Source organism: Galeopterus variegatus, unplaced genomic scaffold, assembly GCF_000696425.1.
Source record: "Galeopterus variegatus unplaced genomic scaffold, G_variegatus-3.0.2 Scaffold1761, whole genome shotgun sequence".
Lineage (NCBI taxonomy): Eukaryota > Metazoa > Chordata > Mammalia > Dermoptera > Cynocephalidae > Galeopterus > Galeopterus variegatus.
In genome coordinates this window covers 189,678-207,465 of record NW_007727872.1, presented here as the reverse complement: position 1 = coordinate 207,465, position 17,788 = coordinate 189,678, and the positions used below count along the sequence as shown (strand labels likewise).

Here is a 17,788-nt window from a genome sequence, read left to right as displayed (position 1 = left end):
GATGCCCGCCTGCACAGTAGAACCCAATGGCTGAGAATAGGCCCCCAGGAAACTCAGGCAGAGACGGGGGCAGGGCACTCACCAACTCTTTGAAGAAGGCAGCTTCCTTGTGCTGCTCCGAGTAGCGCTCATACTGGTCCAGGCCATCCTGCAACTTCAGCGTGAGCGTGTCATAGTTGGCTCGCACCACCTCCAGCACCTGGGGGTGGGGGGGGTGGGGGGGTCAAAGGCCAGGCAGGGCTTAGGTATGCAAATTCCAGGTCATTAGCCCTACACTGCTGTCCTATTGGGTTGAATTCAGTCTGGGGCAACACCCCAAGAAACCTTGCTCACTATTATAATCCAGAAAAAAGCCTGCTTACAGGGAACAATTTCTCAGATTTCTGTGAACACTTTCTTATCTATTCCATTCCTTGCCTTTCTTCACCAGTCCAGCCTGGCCACCAAGGCTGTTTACTCAGGTATGGTAAAAGAGCATGAGAAGAGGTGATAGAACAGTGAGTGTCTGAGCTCACTAGTATCCCTGTCCCTGATACCATAGCTGGCCAGGTTGTCACAGTTGCTGAGTGAGACTATGCCAATGTCTGCTTCCTTCTCCCTTCCTGGAAACCACATTTCTTCAGTCCTGGGATGTTCCTCAGCACCATCTGCCACTTATTTTCACTCAGCCTTCCGATCCAGGCACTGGATCGAACTTTTGGGCATCCCAGCCTTCGGGTGTACGGAACACTTTCAAGACTAAGCTAGACCTTTTGTTCTGATGAGGGGTCTCCCCCACAATGCCTCTCTGACTTTCTATGGGGGGAGGGTTCAGTCTTCCACTGACTCCAGGAACCTCGGGTATCTGTGGTTACAGAAAAAAGGGACTACTATAGCCAGGCCTAATGTGACTTAGGCTTATAAGAACAATAATCAAAGGCAAGGACCGTCAAGAGGAGAGGCACTACAATCAAATCAGAAGAAGTAAGCTGGGCAGAAAGGAGAGACCAGGAGAGGGAATGACCGTTCACTCTGGTGATCTGAGTGAAGGTGATCTGACCTGGAGGAAAGCCTATGATGTCATGGAGAGCTCCCTGCTCGGTAGGGAGCTTGGGGGTGGGGGGGTCGGGAATGAGTGAGTGATGAGGGACACTCAGGTGGTGGAAGGGGGGAGGGAATAAACCAAAGTCAGGACAGGTTAGAGGAGTTGAAGATAGGTGTGCAAAGGTGCCTCTCGACTGTTCCCCTCACCAGTTCAAATTTGTGCCAGGGCAGATTTCACTTGGTAGCAAATACTTCTGCCTGCCAAGAATTCCTGAGGAGAGAAAAGGGCTAGAGAGCACAGGGAAGGCTTGTATCCCTATGGGAGAGCCTCCAAGTTTGGGTTTGGAGGGAAGGGACAGCTAGGGTAGAGGTCTGGCCCCACTTTCTTCTCTGTTCCATAAGATCATTTTGCCTGGCTGTGTCCCACACATCTAGTATAGGCTGGTTCCTTTGCTCCTAATTTCATTTGTCAGTTCTGTAGGCAGGAGGACTGGTACCCAGCAATGGCAGTCACCCACAAAATAATCTGGTCCTCTTATGCACGTGGGCTGTACTCGTGGCTGGAATATCCACAGCCAAGGTCTTGGCTCGGAAGTAAATGGCTCAAGCCCAGAAAAAGGCAAAATTCCTCCAAGATGGAACCAGCCCACAGGAACCAGGAAGAATAGAATAATACATGCTTTCCTAAGCCCTAAAATCTGGGCTGCCTCAGCAATGCCTATGACCCAGCAACCTGGGCTCAGCCTTCCTTCTCTGAAGGGTGTCAGGTGGTAAAAGACAAACACTATGCTGAAGCCAATTTCTGAGAAATAGGTACAGCATGTGAAGAGATGGCTCTACTTTCTGACTACATCCTGAGAGCCTCAGGCCTCAGGTAAGGCTGCCTTGATTACCTGGGCTTTCTCCTCTTGCCAGAGCAGAGTGAAAGGTCTAAGGTCTTGCTTAAAACAGGATTTCTCCTTTCTCAGTAAAGTTGGCTTTTGCCAGTCTGGCCTAATTCAGCTTGTTTCAGGGAGGTGAAAGCAGAGATGGCCCCTGAGCTACTAGCTCCTTGGAAGGAAACCAGAGGCCTGGCTGGACTTAGAGATTGAATGATCTCAGCTCTCCTCTTGTCCAGACATTGCCCATTGCCACCTCCTCCTTCTATGGCCCTTTCTTGTGGGCTTACTTCCTTTCTTCTTCTTTTACGCAAGGGAAACTTGTCCTTCAGTTCATCTAGCCTCTGCTATCTCCTGCCCTGCCATTTCTCATTTACTCCCAAGGGAAGAAAACATTCTAAACTCAGGTCTAGGTCCCAGCCCATTCAGGACTTCAGCGCACTAGAGGGTCCTTGCCTAGTCTGGGACTTTGCTTTCTGCAGCTTCAGACCTTAGGAACGTGTCCCATTGAACCTCAACATTGGCCTGAGACATGGCAAGGGCAGCACTTAGGCAGAGGGCAATCTCCCAGAGCCCCTGTGTCTAAAGGCCTTAGGCATTACCATAATTTGTAGCCTCAGTATCTGGCTTCCTGAAAACTCTGAAAGCCCTCTTTCCAATCCATCTGGTAACAGTCCATTCCCCAAGCACAACCTTCTTTCCTCAGCTGTTGCACTTGTGGGCTTCCTTAGAACTATGCCTACCACCTGAGATCAAAGTCAGTAAATCACCTACAAGTCACACGCTCTCTAAGGAATACTTACAACCCCACCTATGACCCTCAATAGACAAGAACCCAGGTCCTGGGAAGGGCCTGATATAAAGATAACTAAAGTGGGAGTCCCACTCTTGCTACAGGGCTTCAGACAATTCACTTAACCTCTTTCAGCCTCAGTCTTTCCCTCTATAAAATGGAACTTAAACTCATCTTCCTAAAATGACATGGGAATAAAAGTTTTGAGTTCCTGAAAATAACATACAATTGATGGAAACACTGTCATCCCAATGGCTACTACAGCTACCTGGACAGCTTCTGGGACTCAAAGAGTAACTACCTTCATAGGAAGCACCTACCTATTTCAAACTGCTGCAAAGATCCTATATGCATAAATAATTCTTGACCACCAAGGAACATCTTCTGGATTCAAGTGGAAGGCTGGGGATATACAAATGGCTTCAAAGATCCTAGGCCCTTGGGGCCGGCCCGGTGGCGCAATGGATAGTGCGCCGCTTGGGAAGCGCGGCGGCGCTCCCGCCCGAGGGTTCGGATCCCACATACAGACCGGTTCATGCTCACTGGCTGAGCGAGGCGCGGGAGCAACACCGAGGGTTGCAATCCCGTTGCCGGTCCCCGGTCCAGTACGGGGGCAACACTGAGGGTTGCAATCCGTTGCCGGGGGTTGCAACCCGTTGCCGGAAAAGGAAAAAAACAAAAAAAAAAAAAAAAAAAAAAAAAAAAGATCCTAGGCCCTCTTCTCTGCCTTTAAAACATCTTGCCTCAGCTCAAGTGAGGGAAAAACAAACTAGGTGGGGGGAGTGGGTAGCGGGTGGAGAACTAAACACCTGCCGCTGAGGTCTCTGGAGAAGTACCTGAGAAGACAACAGTCATTAAGAACATAGGTTTTGGGGCCGGCCCGTGGCTCACTCAGTAGAGTGCGGTGCTGATAACACCAAGGCCACGGGTTCGGATCCCATATAGGGATGGCCGGGTTAGCTCACTGGCTGAGCGTGGAGCTGACAACACCAAGTCAAGGATTAAGATCCCCTTACCGGCCATCTTAAAAAAAAAGAACATAGATTTTGAGGTCAGAGACCCAAATTTTAGATCCAGATCGACCACTAATTAGCTATGTAAATTTATACAAGTTACTTAATCTCTTTGAGCCTCAGTTTTCATATCTGTAAAATGGGGATCACTATCTACCTCATAAGGCTGATATGAGGATGAAATGAGATGATTGTCTAATGCCTGGCACATAATGAATAGTCAATAAATGGTTACTAATTTTATAATAAAACCCTCCTTATGGTGACAAGGAATATTCAGAAGTTCTGGCTGTCCCCAGATAGTTCCAACCATAAGCCAAGAACTAGGACTTCATTCATGCATCTTCATTCAGCCTACGGCAGATTCTGGGGAAGAGGAAACATTTCTCTATTCAATGTGAAAGCAAGCCTCCCATAATGACCTCACTGTCCTGAGTGTAACTGGCAATGCTTTAGCCAGAAGTCAGAGAATGTCCAGCACCCACTGCCAACCTTAACTTTGGTAGTACAAGGGGATAGAGGTTATACTAAAAGAAAACTGAGCAGAGAAGTCCATAAAGGTCTGGCTTTGCATGATACAGGTTTTGAGGCTCTTGGCCACATCAGGATCAGGATGTCTTCAATGATGGGAAGTAGATGAGGTCCCCAGTGCATGAGGTTCATTCAAAATTGCTAACAAAGGCTTTAGACACATACATACTTTCCCCTAATATATGCAATACACATTCCTCACAGACTACTGAGTAGTCTATGCTGCCCACCCCACCCCCACCCCCACTCTTTTATTTTTTTAGCAGGGCCTTTGAAATGGGAAATAACTTCTAGCCTGAAGATAGAAGCAACTGAAAATTGCCACAGCAGGCCGGCCCGTGGCTCACTCGGGAGAGTGCGGTGCTGATAACACCAAGGCCAAGGGTTCGGATCCTATATGGGGATGGCCGGTTTGCTCACTGGCTGAGCGTGGTGCTGACAACACCAAGCCAAGGGTTGAGATCCCCTTACCGGTCATCTTTTTAAAAAAAAAAGAAAGAAAATTGCCACAGCAGAAAAGTTCCTGGCAACAGCTATCCAATCTTGATGCCAGAGGGCTATGACCTGTGCCCCCAAAACTGCTCAGTCTCAAGTCTCTGTTAGACTGAATTACCAGCAAAATTACAGTGAGAGGACAACTAAATAACAGGTTGTAACCTGACAGCAAACTTGTGTTCATACCTTCTTTCTCAATTTCTTTTTTCTTTTGGCGGCTGGCTGGTACAGGGATCCAAACCTTTGACCTTGACCTTGGTGTTATAACACTGCATTCTAACCAACTGAGCTAACCAGCCAGACCCCTTCTTCTCAATCTAAACTGATATCTACAGTATGACTTATTTGGAGAAAGCATGTAAGGCTGCCAGCAGCTCACTCTCAAGAAGGGCAACATGTATGGTCTTCCTTGGGCCAGGCTGCCAAGTGAAGATGGGACCACAAAATACCAATGGAGAAGCTTACTGAGACTTCTTATAGAATAGGAAATAAACCTGGAAACTATGAAGATGGCAGTGGGAAGTAATGGAAAAAGGCTTCAGAATCAGAAACCTAGGTTCAAATCTTGACATCTTCAAGTCACATGACCTTGACCTGTCTGAGTTTGTGAATAGTCACAATATTTTCTTATAACATTGTAAAGATTAGAGACAGTATATACAATAAATATAAAAATATAAATGATAAGATGTAGCAAATATAAGGTGCCAAATGAATGAATGCTACTTAGGTGGAAGCAAAGGAAAAACGAAAATAGAAAAGTATTTGATGTATTCAAATAAGACGAATCAGTTGGTTAAATGGTGGTCAGGAGGGCCTGCATCTACAACCATACCTTTTTTTTGCCAAAATGTTACCATAGGGACAAAAACCATAGAAATAGTAGTTCTGGAAGGAACCTCTGAAATCACCTACCTAGTTCGCAACCCTCATTTCATAGATGTCCAGAAAGACTGTAAATTGCCATAGAAACAGATGTCCAGAAAGACTGTAAATTGCCAAAAGTCACAAAACTGGGATTAGATACAAGAATTCTCTGTCTCCAAATCCAGTTCTTTTACTGTACTGGCACGCTAGTCTAACCCGGGGCATGTTCTTGGGTTTACAGGCTAAACTTGGTTTTTAGATACCAAAGACTGAAGGAATTCAGACTCACTCCTCCTAAGAAGTGGGAAGCATGATCTTTGGAGAGCTGGTGAATGCCTGGTTTGATGTTCGAGTTTTAATGACTACTAGGATCCTCAGGGCTCCAAGGCTTACCAATTTCCACCAGTAGCAGTTGAAGACCCTGCTCAATCCTCTTGATGGTATATACCAACAAAACTTTACAAAGCATTTCAAATGCATTAAGAAAATCTGATTATGGCTGCCATTTTGATTACTCAATACTCAATTGGAAGTCTGATATTCAAAGATCTTTAATCTTCAATTGGGCTTTTTAGGCCTCAGCCATCCTGTGGTATTCAGGCTTGGGGTTGGGTGTTAAAAGGATTCAATAAATCACTTCTACAATGAATGCTCATACTTCAAGGCCAATATTCCAGTATCCCAAGGAGACTGTAATCATTCGGTTCCACTTACATGCAGTTCTGCTTTAACCCTGTCAAACCCCTGACCATAGAAAAAATAATCTTTGGATGGTTTGGAACAGATACAGGAGTTAAAAGAGAATTAGGAGGAAAAAAAAAGATAAAAAGGCTTTTTAGAGGATTGTCATGATAATCTCCATCCATCTCTCCCACTAGACTCTGACCATTTGTTCTATTTCAGATATTTACTCAGCAGAGAATATGATTTTTTGGCCCCATTTCTTCAGCAAAGCAGGAAAGAACAGCCTGAGGTATCAAGCTCTGAAACCATAAACAAGAGCATCACCAGGCATAAGGCCCTTGCTTCTCTCTCTCTCATCAGTTAGAGGGGGCTAAGCAGGGGACTGCTTATTCTACAAGCTGATGATGGAGAAACAATGAAAGAGTTTGGCCCATGGCAAGCTGGGTAATAGAGTTCATTCCTCACAAAGGATCAGGATTTGGGACACACCTATCCCGCTGCCCCTAGAACCAAGGAGGTCTGAATAATCAGGGTTGCTCCCCATGCCATCCCTCTAAACTGTTCACTGCTCTGACCTCCTACTCCTAGCATAATGTCTTATCCCTAAAAGAAATACTGTGGAGCACACAGTAGGCCTTCAATAATGGTCAGTGGCAAATGGCTTGCTAGAGAGGACAGGAAGGTCCAAGTAGCTGCAGGCAGTTTTTACGGTAAATGCAGAGTGAGGTCTCATACAGACTGAGGTTTCCCTTTTGTCATCTGCAGAGGGACAACATAACAAGCCAAATATACCACTTCTCAGCCAGAAAGGCTGAAGCCTTTTTCCTTCTAATATCCAGAAAACTTCCTAAAAGGAAAATACTCTTTCCTATAAAAATGAGAATGAGGGCAGGTAGGTTAGCTCAGTTGGCTAGAGCATGGTACTAATAACACCAAGGTCCATGGTTTGATCCCTTGATCCTTGTACCAGCAAGATGTGCCCCATCCCTCCCCAGTGAGAATGACCTACCCAGGGCATTGACTAACTCCCTTCTCTGGATTTGTTTTTGTTTGTTTGTTATTTGGTGGCTGGGCCTGTACAGGAATCAAACCCTGGACCTTGGTGTTATCAGTACCATGCTCTAACCAACTGAGCCAACCGGCTAGCATAGATTTGTTAAAGAGCTGAAATGCTCTATAAACTCTGGCAAAAGACTGAAAGAGAAATAGAAGATTAGATCTTTTACCTTCTCTGAATGAACCTAGTCTAGCCACCCACCCTTCCTCTACTTTCGTAAAACCAGACCTTCCCCAGAACTGATTATGTGTCTCCCAATGAGGAACAACCCCCTTTTCTCCCAAAAGCAATAAAGGTCTGTCCCTAAACCTTGCAACTTCACCAGTCTAAGGACAGCCTCTCAGGGGTACTCTCACAATTAAGTTAAGTGGCAGTCAGGGCTTGGACAGCTTGGAAGAGGAAATCTAATGAGAGAGATGCAAAAAGCCAATTTTTCTTCCCCCACAATCCATATGTATTCTTCCAAATTCATGTTCTAAACAAGAAGCGCTGCAAAGATGTTCTGTAGGTAAAGACCTTGGTGGATCACAGTTGGGTCTAGTTGCACCTGAGTGCTGAAAATTTTTCAACCAATAGCTAGTAATTTTCAAGGTAGCACAGAGTATAGCTCTAGAGTCAGCTTGTCTAGACTCATAATCCTATGAGTATCTTTACCAGGAGCCAGCTGAGCCTCAGTTTCCTCATCTTTACAATGGGAATAATAACAATTTCATTATACAGAGCTGCTTCTGAGGACTAAATAAGGCAATGGATATTAAATGCCAAGTGTAGTGCTTGACACACTAGTAGCTATAGGACACAAGAGTAACTGTACCTGTTATTATTTTCTTTCACCCTAATATGACCCTCTGAATAACTTTTTTTAGGGCCTGAAATTGGGAAAATTGACCTATTTCCATAGCATCCCTTCCAACGCCTGCCATAAACAAGCAAACTCCTCCCATCCCCCCAACCATTCTGGAAAATCTGCATTCTACATGCTTTCCAACAAGGGATTTCCTGTGGAGGAAAGAACATACTGCTTTAGGGTTTGTGCATTAGCATGTGTAGGCAGGCAGAGTGCCAAGACCTCTCTTGGAAAAACAAACATGCTACTACTACTGATTTCCTCACTAAAATTTGTCATAGTTATATGTTTAGTACTCTGAAGGAAGAGACCAGTGTTACACTATGGATTTTTCACAATGCCTAACAGAGTCATAAGAAACAGTAAACACTCAACATGCTTGTGGACTGATTTAGTAACACAGGTCCAACCAAAAAGGAAAGGAATCTCTCATTAAGGTCACATGGTTAAGATTAGAGTTAGACCCTGACTGTACACTCAGCATTGTTCTCAGCACTCTGATAGGCTTATCAAGCCTTCAGAGCCAACTCCTGCCTTTATGGAGCTAAAAAGCAAATTGGGGAATCAAAACAAACTACCATGGATAGGTACACCTACAGCTGCATAACTGGCCAGTAAATGTGCAAGTAGGTTGAGATAGTGCCATACCTTTTATGACAGGGAAAATTAAGGAATCCAAGGCCTCTTCTCTTCTGTCTACCATTTCCTCCACTTTAAATTACTGTGGTAGTTAATTCTGAGTACAAAATTCTCCACTAGCATAGCAGGACCCTTGAGACGGCAGCTGCAGGAAAGGACTGCTAGCTTGGACAGGTCTGTGACCCTGGCACTAACAGTTTAGCCTCCATCAGGGCCAATCACACGAAGCGGCAGATTGTTCAGGCTCCTATCTAACACCAAAAATATAAGTCCTGTACAAAGGATGAGTAAAAGATGGAAAGGATGGGAAAGAATGTCTCTTCACTCCCCAAATACACAGACTATAGTTTCAGTTTCTCAGAAATCAGGTTTGATCCATCCTGAAATACTCTCCTGAGGTGTGTTCAATTTAGCAACAAATTTCGACAGCATAAATTCAGTGCAACTGTGCAGTGTATCCATTAGATAACTGTCTAACACAATCTAAGCAGACACACATGGCAATCTTTGAGCAGCCAGGTTCAAAGTCTTCCTGAGCTTTTTTTTTTTTTTTTTTTTTAAAAGATGACCAGTAAGGGGATCTCAACCCTTGGCTTGGTGTTGTGAGCACCACGCTCAGCCAGTGAGCCAACCGGCCATCCCGATGGAGGATCCAAACGCATGGCTCCTAAGTTTGCCACGGGCTGGCCCCTCCTGAGGTATTTTTAGCACCTGTTTACATATAACAATCAAAAAATTTGCATCTGGGAAGACAAGGAGAAGAAATAATTAGATTCATGGGCTCCAAGGCTAACTAGTACCCAGAGGAGACCGTTAGTTTTCTTCAGATGCTGTCTGCTTACAACTTCTCTTACACAGGACAAAGTTTGGTTAACATCCTGATGAACGTAATCTAAAAGAGGCATAGTGACCAAGCAGACAGTTAAAAAGACAAAACGTCAGAGACCCAAGAGCTTCATATTGCACCTTTCCTTGCTGTTTTGAGAAATTTGAAGGTGAAACCTTTGTAAATGACCAATGTGAAGACTGGGACCTGAGCCCAAGAATACAAGAAAAAAATGGGAAAAGGGAAGATGTACCTTTTAGTGAATTATCTTAAAAAGGAAATTAAAATGCTCACTATATATACTGTTTCCAATATTCATTCAAGACTTTCCCCTGTAGTAACTGTAAAAGAGAAGAAAATAAATAAATAAAGTAGGAGGATACTATATATATATGAATAGTTAATGCAAGGGAAAGTTCTCTGAAAAATGTGAAATTCAAAAAGTTCAGCTGGGTAACTCAGGGTATATTGCAATATTTTGTTTTTGGTGGCTGGCTGGTACTATATTGTAATATTTTACAGTGGTTCAGGACTTCCACTCGCAGTCATGATGGAGTAACTAAGAACTGGGAAAGAAACAGCTCTTGGGCCGGCCCGTGGCTCACTCGGGAGAGTGCGGTGCTGATAACACCAAGGCCCCGGGTTCGGATCCCATATAGGGATGGCTGGTTCGCTCACTGGGTGAGCGTGGTGCTGACAACACCAAGTCAAGTGTTAAGATCCCCTTACCAGTCATCTTTAAAAAAAAAAAAAAAAGAAAAGAAAAGAAACAACTCTTTTTCAGACACTGGATGACAGGCAATGCAAAATGGAATCCTGAGAGAAAGAAAACAAACAAGATAAAGCATGAAGGTCCTGCTGGTTCAAGGAGACATACTGGAATCTGGGGAGGCAGATGTAGCTAGAATTTGTGAGGTAGGATATCAAAGAGGAGGGAGATAGGTAGAGAAGGAGCTTCAGAAATTTGCATAATGTTTCAACTGAATCTGTTGCTAAATAATAAGGACTGTATGTTAGGGTATGACTCAACCAGGTCAGATAAAAAAAATAACTGAGGACCCATAAGCTGAACAAATTTCAGAGTTCACACAAGACTGGGAGGTACATGAATTTTGACTAACCAGAATGGAGAATACTTGTTGAATATCTAGAGCATTTGCTATGGTTTGAGTATCTGTCCCCTCCAAAGTTCATGTTGAAACTTAATTCCCATTATAACAGTGTTAAGAAGGTAATCCAAGGGCCGGCCCGGTGGCGCACTGGAGAGTGCGCCGCTTGGGAGCGTGGCGGCGCTCCCACTGAGGGTTCGGATCCCATGTGGAGACCGGTTCCTGCTCACTGGCTGAGCGCAGTGCGGGCGCGACACTGAGGGTTGTGATCCCGTTACCGGTCAGTAAAAAAGATAAAAAGGAAAAAAAAAAAAGAAAAAAGGTAATCCAACTATGCTATTTGAAAGGTGGGGCCTTAAAGAGATGATTGGATCATAAGTGCTATGCCCTCATGAATGGATTAACCCATTCATGGATTGATGGGATAATGAATTAATGGGTTATCATGGGAATAGACATATTAACATAACACAGTAAACACATTAGCACAGTCTTGCCACCCACCCTTGCCATCTGATGTTCTGTGCCACTTAGAGACTCTGCAGAGTCCCCACCAAGAAGAAGGTCCTCACCAGATGTGCCCCTTCAACCTTGGACTTCTCAGCCTCCAAAACTGTAAGAAAGAGATTCTGTTTCTTTGTAAGTTATCCAGTTTCAGGTGTTCTGTTATTAGTGACAGAAAACTAACTAACGGCATTCAAAAGAGATACCAGAATGGTCACACCTTAACAGTGGCACTAAACTAGTCCTAGAGTAATGGTTACTCTAAATCTATCCATTTTTTTAATTTTTTATTTTTTTCCTTTTTGTCTTTTTTACTGACCGGCAACGGGATCGCAACCCTCGGCGTCGCGCCCGCACCGCGCTCAGCCAGTGAGCGGGAACCAGTCTCCACATGGGATCTGAACCCTCGGCGGGAGCGCCGCCACACTCCCAAGCAGCGCACTCTCCAGTGCGCCACCGGGCCGGCCCACTCTAAATCTATCCTAATGAAGATGAAAAAGAAGTTTCAAAAGGATCATGCTGCTCCACAAATAATTTACTGTCTTCCTGAATAAAGTCCAACCTATTTAAAGAAAGAAAACAAAATCTACCCCTCAATTGTATAACAATCACAATTTCTAATATCCAATATAAAACTATGAGACACGTCAAGAAGCAGAAAAATGTAATCTATTACCAAGAGAGACATCAGTCAATAGAAACAGACCTAGAAATGAGAGAAATGATGGAACTAGCAACAAGGACATTTAAAGACCTATCACAAATATGTTCAAGTATTTAAAGAAAATCATTAGCATTGGCTGGCTGGTTAGCTCATTTGGTTAGAGCACAGCCTTATAACACCAAGTTCACGGGTTTGGATCCCCATACCAGCCAGCCACCAAAAATACATATATAACTAAATTTTACTTTTTTTTTTTTTTTTTTAAAAAGATGACCGGTAAGGGGATCTCAACCCTCGACTTGGTGTTGTCAGCACCACGCTCAGCCAGTGAGCGAACCGGCCATCCCTATATGGGATCCGAACCCGGGGCCTTGGTGTTATCAGCACCGCACTCTCCCGAGTGAGCCACGGGCCAGCCCATAACTAAATTTTAGAAATGAAGAAAACCATTAACATAATAGAAAAATGGTAGATATAAGGCATATCATAATAAAACTGCTGAAAACCAGTGTTAAAGACAGAATAGTAAAAGCTGTTAGAGAAAGAAAGGCACATTATGTACAGAGGAACAAGGATAAGAATTCACATTTTGTTTTTTTGGTTTTTTGGCAGCTGGCCAGTAAGATCCAAATCCTTGACCTAGGTGTTAATAACACTGTGCTCTAATCAACTGAGCTAATCAGCCAGCCCAGAATTTATACTTCTTGTCAGAAACCATGCAAGCTGGAAGATAATGGAATGATATCTGTGCTAACAGAAAAAAATATGGTTAAACCAGAATTCTATATCTAGCAAAAACTTTCTTCAGAAATAAGGGTGAAATAAAGACCTTTTCAAACAATCTGAAAGATTGTGCTGCCAACAATCCTGTACTACAAGAAATGTTAAAAGAAGTTCTCTGGCAGATAGAAAATCACATCACCTGGATCTATAAATATGAATGAAGAACACTAGAAATGGTAAAGGCATGGGTAAATAGAAATTACTTTTACATAAATTTTTTTTAAAAAGATAATTGACTCTTTAAAGCAAAAAATAATAATAACAATATATTGTGAAATTTAAAACAATCCTAGGAAAAAAAATGTATGACAATTGTACAAAGGACAGGAGGGGGCAAATGGAAGTACAGTGTTGCAAGGTTACATGTTACATGAAACCATATAACATTACTTTGACAGTACACTGTGATGTTAAAAATGTGCATTGTAAACCACTAAAAACATAAAATGAACAGGTATAGAGCCAATAGTAGACATAAAATGGGATCATGAAAAAACACTCAGTAAAACCAAAAGAAAAAGGGGGGGGGGGAGATAAACAGATGGGAGAAATAGAAAAAAAAAAAAGCATGATGGTAGATTTTAACTCAGCCATATTGATAAATAAATTAAATGTAACTCTCCAATTAAAAGGCAGAGATTGTCAGACTGGATAAAATCAAGACACAACTATAGTCTGTCTAAAAGAAATCCACCAAAATAAATAAATAAAATAAACCCACTTAAAATATAAATACAGAGATTAAAAGTAAAAAAACAGAAAAAGATATGCTATATAAACACTAATTAAAAGAAAGTAGAATTGCTATATTAATATCTGACAAAGGAGACTTCAAAACGAGAAATAGTATCAGGAATAAAGAGTCAAATTTCATAATAATAAAAGGGGTCAGTTCATCATAAAGCACAACAACCTTACATGTACATGCACCTAATAACAGCTTCAAAACTCTGAATGAAACAAAATTGACAGACTGAAAGAAGAAATAGAAAAACAATCTACAATTACAATTGAAGGTTTTTTGTTTGTTTGTTTGTTTGTTTTGGCTACTGGCTGGTACAGGGATCTGAAACCATGACCTAGGAGTTATAAAGCTGCATTCTAATCAATTGAGCAACCGACCAACTCAATGAAGGTTTCAATACGACTCTCAGTAACTGACAGAACAAATAAGACAGAAAATCAGTTAAGATAGAGAAGATTTAAAGACTACCAACCTACTTGACCTAAAAGGCATTTATAGAAAACTCTTCTCAACAACAGCAGAACACATTCTTTTTTCTTTCTTTTTTTAAAAAGAAACCAATGTTTATTTTCCATCAACCTATTTCCATTTTGCTTAAAACTCTATGCAAGAACAGCTTAACACTACTCAGAGAACACATTCTTTTCAAATGCTCATAGAACTTCCAACAAGATAGACCATATGGTGGACCATAAAACAAATCTCAATAAATTTAAAAGGCTGAGTATATTTTCTGACCACTAGGGCATTAAATAAGAAATTAATAATAAGGTCGGCCCGTGGCTCACTCGGTAGAGTGCGGTGCTGATAACACCAAGGCCACGGGTTCGGATCCTATATAGGGATGGCCGGTTTGCTCACTGGCTGAGCGTGGTGCTGACAACACCAAGCCAAGGGTTGAGATCCCCTTACCGGTCATCTTTTTTTTTTTTTTTTGTCTTTTTGTCTTTTTTCATGACCGGCAATGGATTGCAACCCTCAGTGTCGCGCCTGTACCGGACCGGAACCGGCAACGGGATCGCAGCCCTCGGTGTTGCCCCCGCTCCCCGCTCAGCCAGTGCGCGGCCGGTCTGTATGTGGGATCCGAACCCCCGGCGGGAGCGCCGCCGCGCTTCCCAAGCGGCGCACTGTAGCAGTGCGCCACCGGGCCGGCCCTACCGGTCATCTTTATAAAAAAAAAAAAAAGAAATTAATAATAGAAATATATCTGGGAAAATCTCCAAATAATGGAAATGAAAGAACACATTTCTAAATATCACGAGAAATGAGAAAGTATTTTGGACTGAATGACAATGAAAAGAGAACATATCAAAATTTGTGAGGTGTTGCTAACGCAGGGGAAATTTACAGCACTAAATTTTTATATTAGAAAATAAGAAAGATAGGGCTGGCTCGTGGCTCACTCGGTAGAGTGCGGTGCTGATAACACCAAGGCCCCTGGTTCGGATCCCACATAGGGATGGCCGGTTCCCTCACTGGCTGAGCGTGGTGCTGACAACACCAGGTCAAGGGTTAAGATCCCCTTACCGGTCATCTTTTAAAAAAAAAAAAAAGAAAAAGAAAATAAGAAAGATCTTGGGCCGGCCCGTGGCTCACTCGGGAGAGTGCAGTGCTGATAACACCAAGGCTGTGGGTTCGGATCCTATATAGGGATGGCCGGTTCGCTCCCTGGCTGAGCGTGGTGCTGACAACACCAAGTCAAGGGTTAGAGAGCCCCTTACCGGTCATCTTTTTTTTTAAAAAAAGAAAAGAAAATAAGAAAGATCTAAAATCAATCACTTAAGTTTCTACCATAAGAAATTAAAGGGGGGGGAAGGGCAAATTAAACCAAAGCAAACAGAAGGAAGGAAATAATAAAGATAACCATATAAATCAATGACACAGAAAAACAAAAGAAAATCAATAAAACTAAAAGCTGATCCTTTGAAAAGATGAATAAAATTGGGAAACCTCTAGCCAGACTGCTGAGGAACAAAAGAAAAGGCACACACTACCCATATCATGAATGAGAGGAGAAATACTATAGGCATTTCAAGGAACAAGGGGAATATTGTGAACAACTTATAGCAATAAATTCAACAAGTTATGAATGAATAACTTCCTTGAAGACACAAATTACTAAAACTGGCTTAAGAACAAGTAGAAAACCTGACTATCCCCAAATCTATTTTAAAAATTGAACTAATAATTAAAATGCTTCCCACAGAAATACACTGATACTCATATATGCAATTTACCTTGAAATGCATAAAAGATAAGATGTAAAAACAAAAAGAAAAAAATTTAATAAGAAAAAAAGATGGATTGATGGATGGAGTTCCACCCCAGAGATCAGACATGCAATAAAGTAAGAATAGTAAAATGTAAATGACAGAATCAGTGTGAGCGTTATGTGGGTATTCACTAAACAATTTTTTTGTATGTCTGAAATTTTATATGTCTGAACTTTATTGTATGTCTGAAATTTTTCATAATAAAATGTTGGCTATAAAATTCTTCCCACAAAGAAAACTCCAGGCCCAGGTATGTTCATTGATGAATTCTATTAAACATTAAGCAAGAAATAATACCAACCCTACACAAACTCCTTTTAAAAACAGAGGAGGAAGGAATACTTCTCAACTCATTTTATTATAAGGCCAGCATTACTCTAATACCAAAACCAAACAAAGATATCACAAGAAAACTATGAACTAATATACTTCATAAACACTGATATAAAAATAATTAATAAAATATTAGCAGCTCAAATTCTGTAATATATAAAGTAAATACTGTATCATGAAAAGGGGTTTATCCCAGAAATATAAGGTTGGATTAATATTCAAAAGTCAGTCACCATTCCTCAGAGAACTAAAAACAGATTATCTTATGACCCAGCTATACCACTACTAGGTATATACCCAAAGGAAATGAAATCAATTTATTGAAAAGACACCTGTACTCCCATGCTCATTACAACACTATTCACAATAGCTGGAATCAACCTAAATGCTCATCTACAGATGAGTGAATTTTTTTTTTTTTTGTCTTTTTGTCTTTTTCCGTGTCTGGCAACGGATCGCAACCCTCAGTGTTGCCCCCGTACCGGACCGGGGACCGGCAACGGGATCGCAACCCTCGGTGTTGCCCCCGCGCCTCGCTCAGCCAGTGAGCGGGAACGGGTCCGTATGTGGGATCCGAACCCTCGGGTGAGAGCGCCGCCACGCTTCCCAAGCAGCGCACTACCAGTGCGCCACCGGGCCGGCCCCTACAGATGAGTGAATTTAAAAAACTGTGGTATATATACACAATGGAATACTATTCAGCTATAAAAAGAAGTGATATCCCATCATTTGCAGCAACATGGACGGACCTGGAAAACATCATGTTAAGTGAAGTAAGTCAGGCACAGAACGACAAATATTGCATGATCTCACTCATGTGGGATCTAAAAAAAAAAAGTGTTTCTCCTAGAAGTAATGAGCAGAATAATGGTTACCAGAAGCTGGGAATGGAGAGGGGCGCAGGGAAGAGAAGTGGTTGACTAACAGGTACTATGCTATCTACCCTTCATGAATCATTGTGCAGTATATGCATGTATTGAAACAAATCAGTCACCACGATAACAGAATAAAGGAAAAAATCCATATGAACAACTCAAGAGATGCAGAAAAGGCACTGACAGGGATCCCGTGGCTCACTCGGGAGAGTGTGGTGCTGATAACACCAAGGCCCCGGGTTCAGATCCCATATAGGGATGGCCGGTTTGCTCACTGGCTGAGAGTGGTGCTGACAACACCAAGTCAAGGGTTAAGATCCCCTTACCTGTCATCTTTTTTAAAAAAAGAAAAGGCACTAACAAAATGTAACATCCATTAAATAATAAAACCTCTCAGCAAATTAGGAATAGAAGAGAACTTCCTCAGCCTAATAAAGGGAATCTATAGGGGCCGGCCCGGTGGCGCACTGCTACAGTGCACTGCTTGGGAGTGTGGCGGCGCTCCCACCGAGGGTTCGGATCCCACATACAGACCAGCCGCTCACTGGCTGAGTGAGGTGCGGGCGCAACGCCGAGGGTTGTGATCCCGTTGTCGGTCCCGGTCCGGTGCGGGCGCGACACTGAGGGTTGCGATCTGTTGCCGGTCGCGAAAAAAGACAAAAAGGAAAAAAAAAATAAAGGGAATCTATAAAAACTTACAGCGAACTATTAATTAATGGTGAAAGATTAAATGCTTTCCCCTTAAGATCTGGCAAGGATGTCTCCTCTCACCCCTTCAATATTGTACTGGAGATGCCAACCAATGCAATAAGGCAAGAAAAATAACTTTTTTGGGTGATGAAAATGTTC

The 17,788-nt window shown here is 42.6% G+C and overlaps 1 protein-coding gene across 3 annotated transcripts in view; it reads right to left on the bottom strand.

The window, feature by feature from the left end:
- Positions 1-17,788, bottom strand: part of LOC103595409 (chromosome unknown open reading frame, human C10orf76) — a 181,202-nt gene that overhangs the window by 3,821 nt on the left and 159,593 nt on the right. For all 3 annotated transcript variants that reach the window (XM_008578802.1, XM_008578805.1, XM_008578803.1), the window contains one exon: positions 83-199. In XM_008578802.1, coding sequence (XP_008577024.1) covers positions 83-199 — 117 coding nt within the window. The remainder of the gene's footprint in view (positions 1-82; positions 200-17,788) is intronic.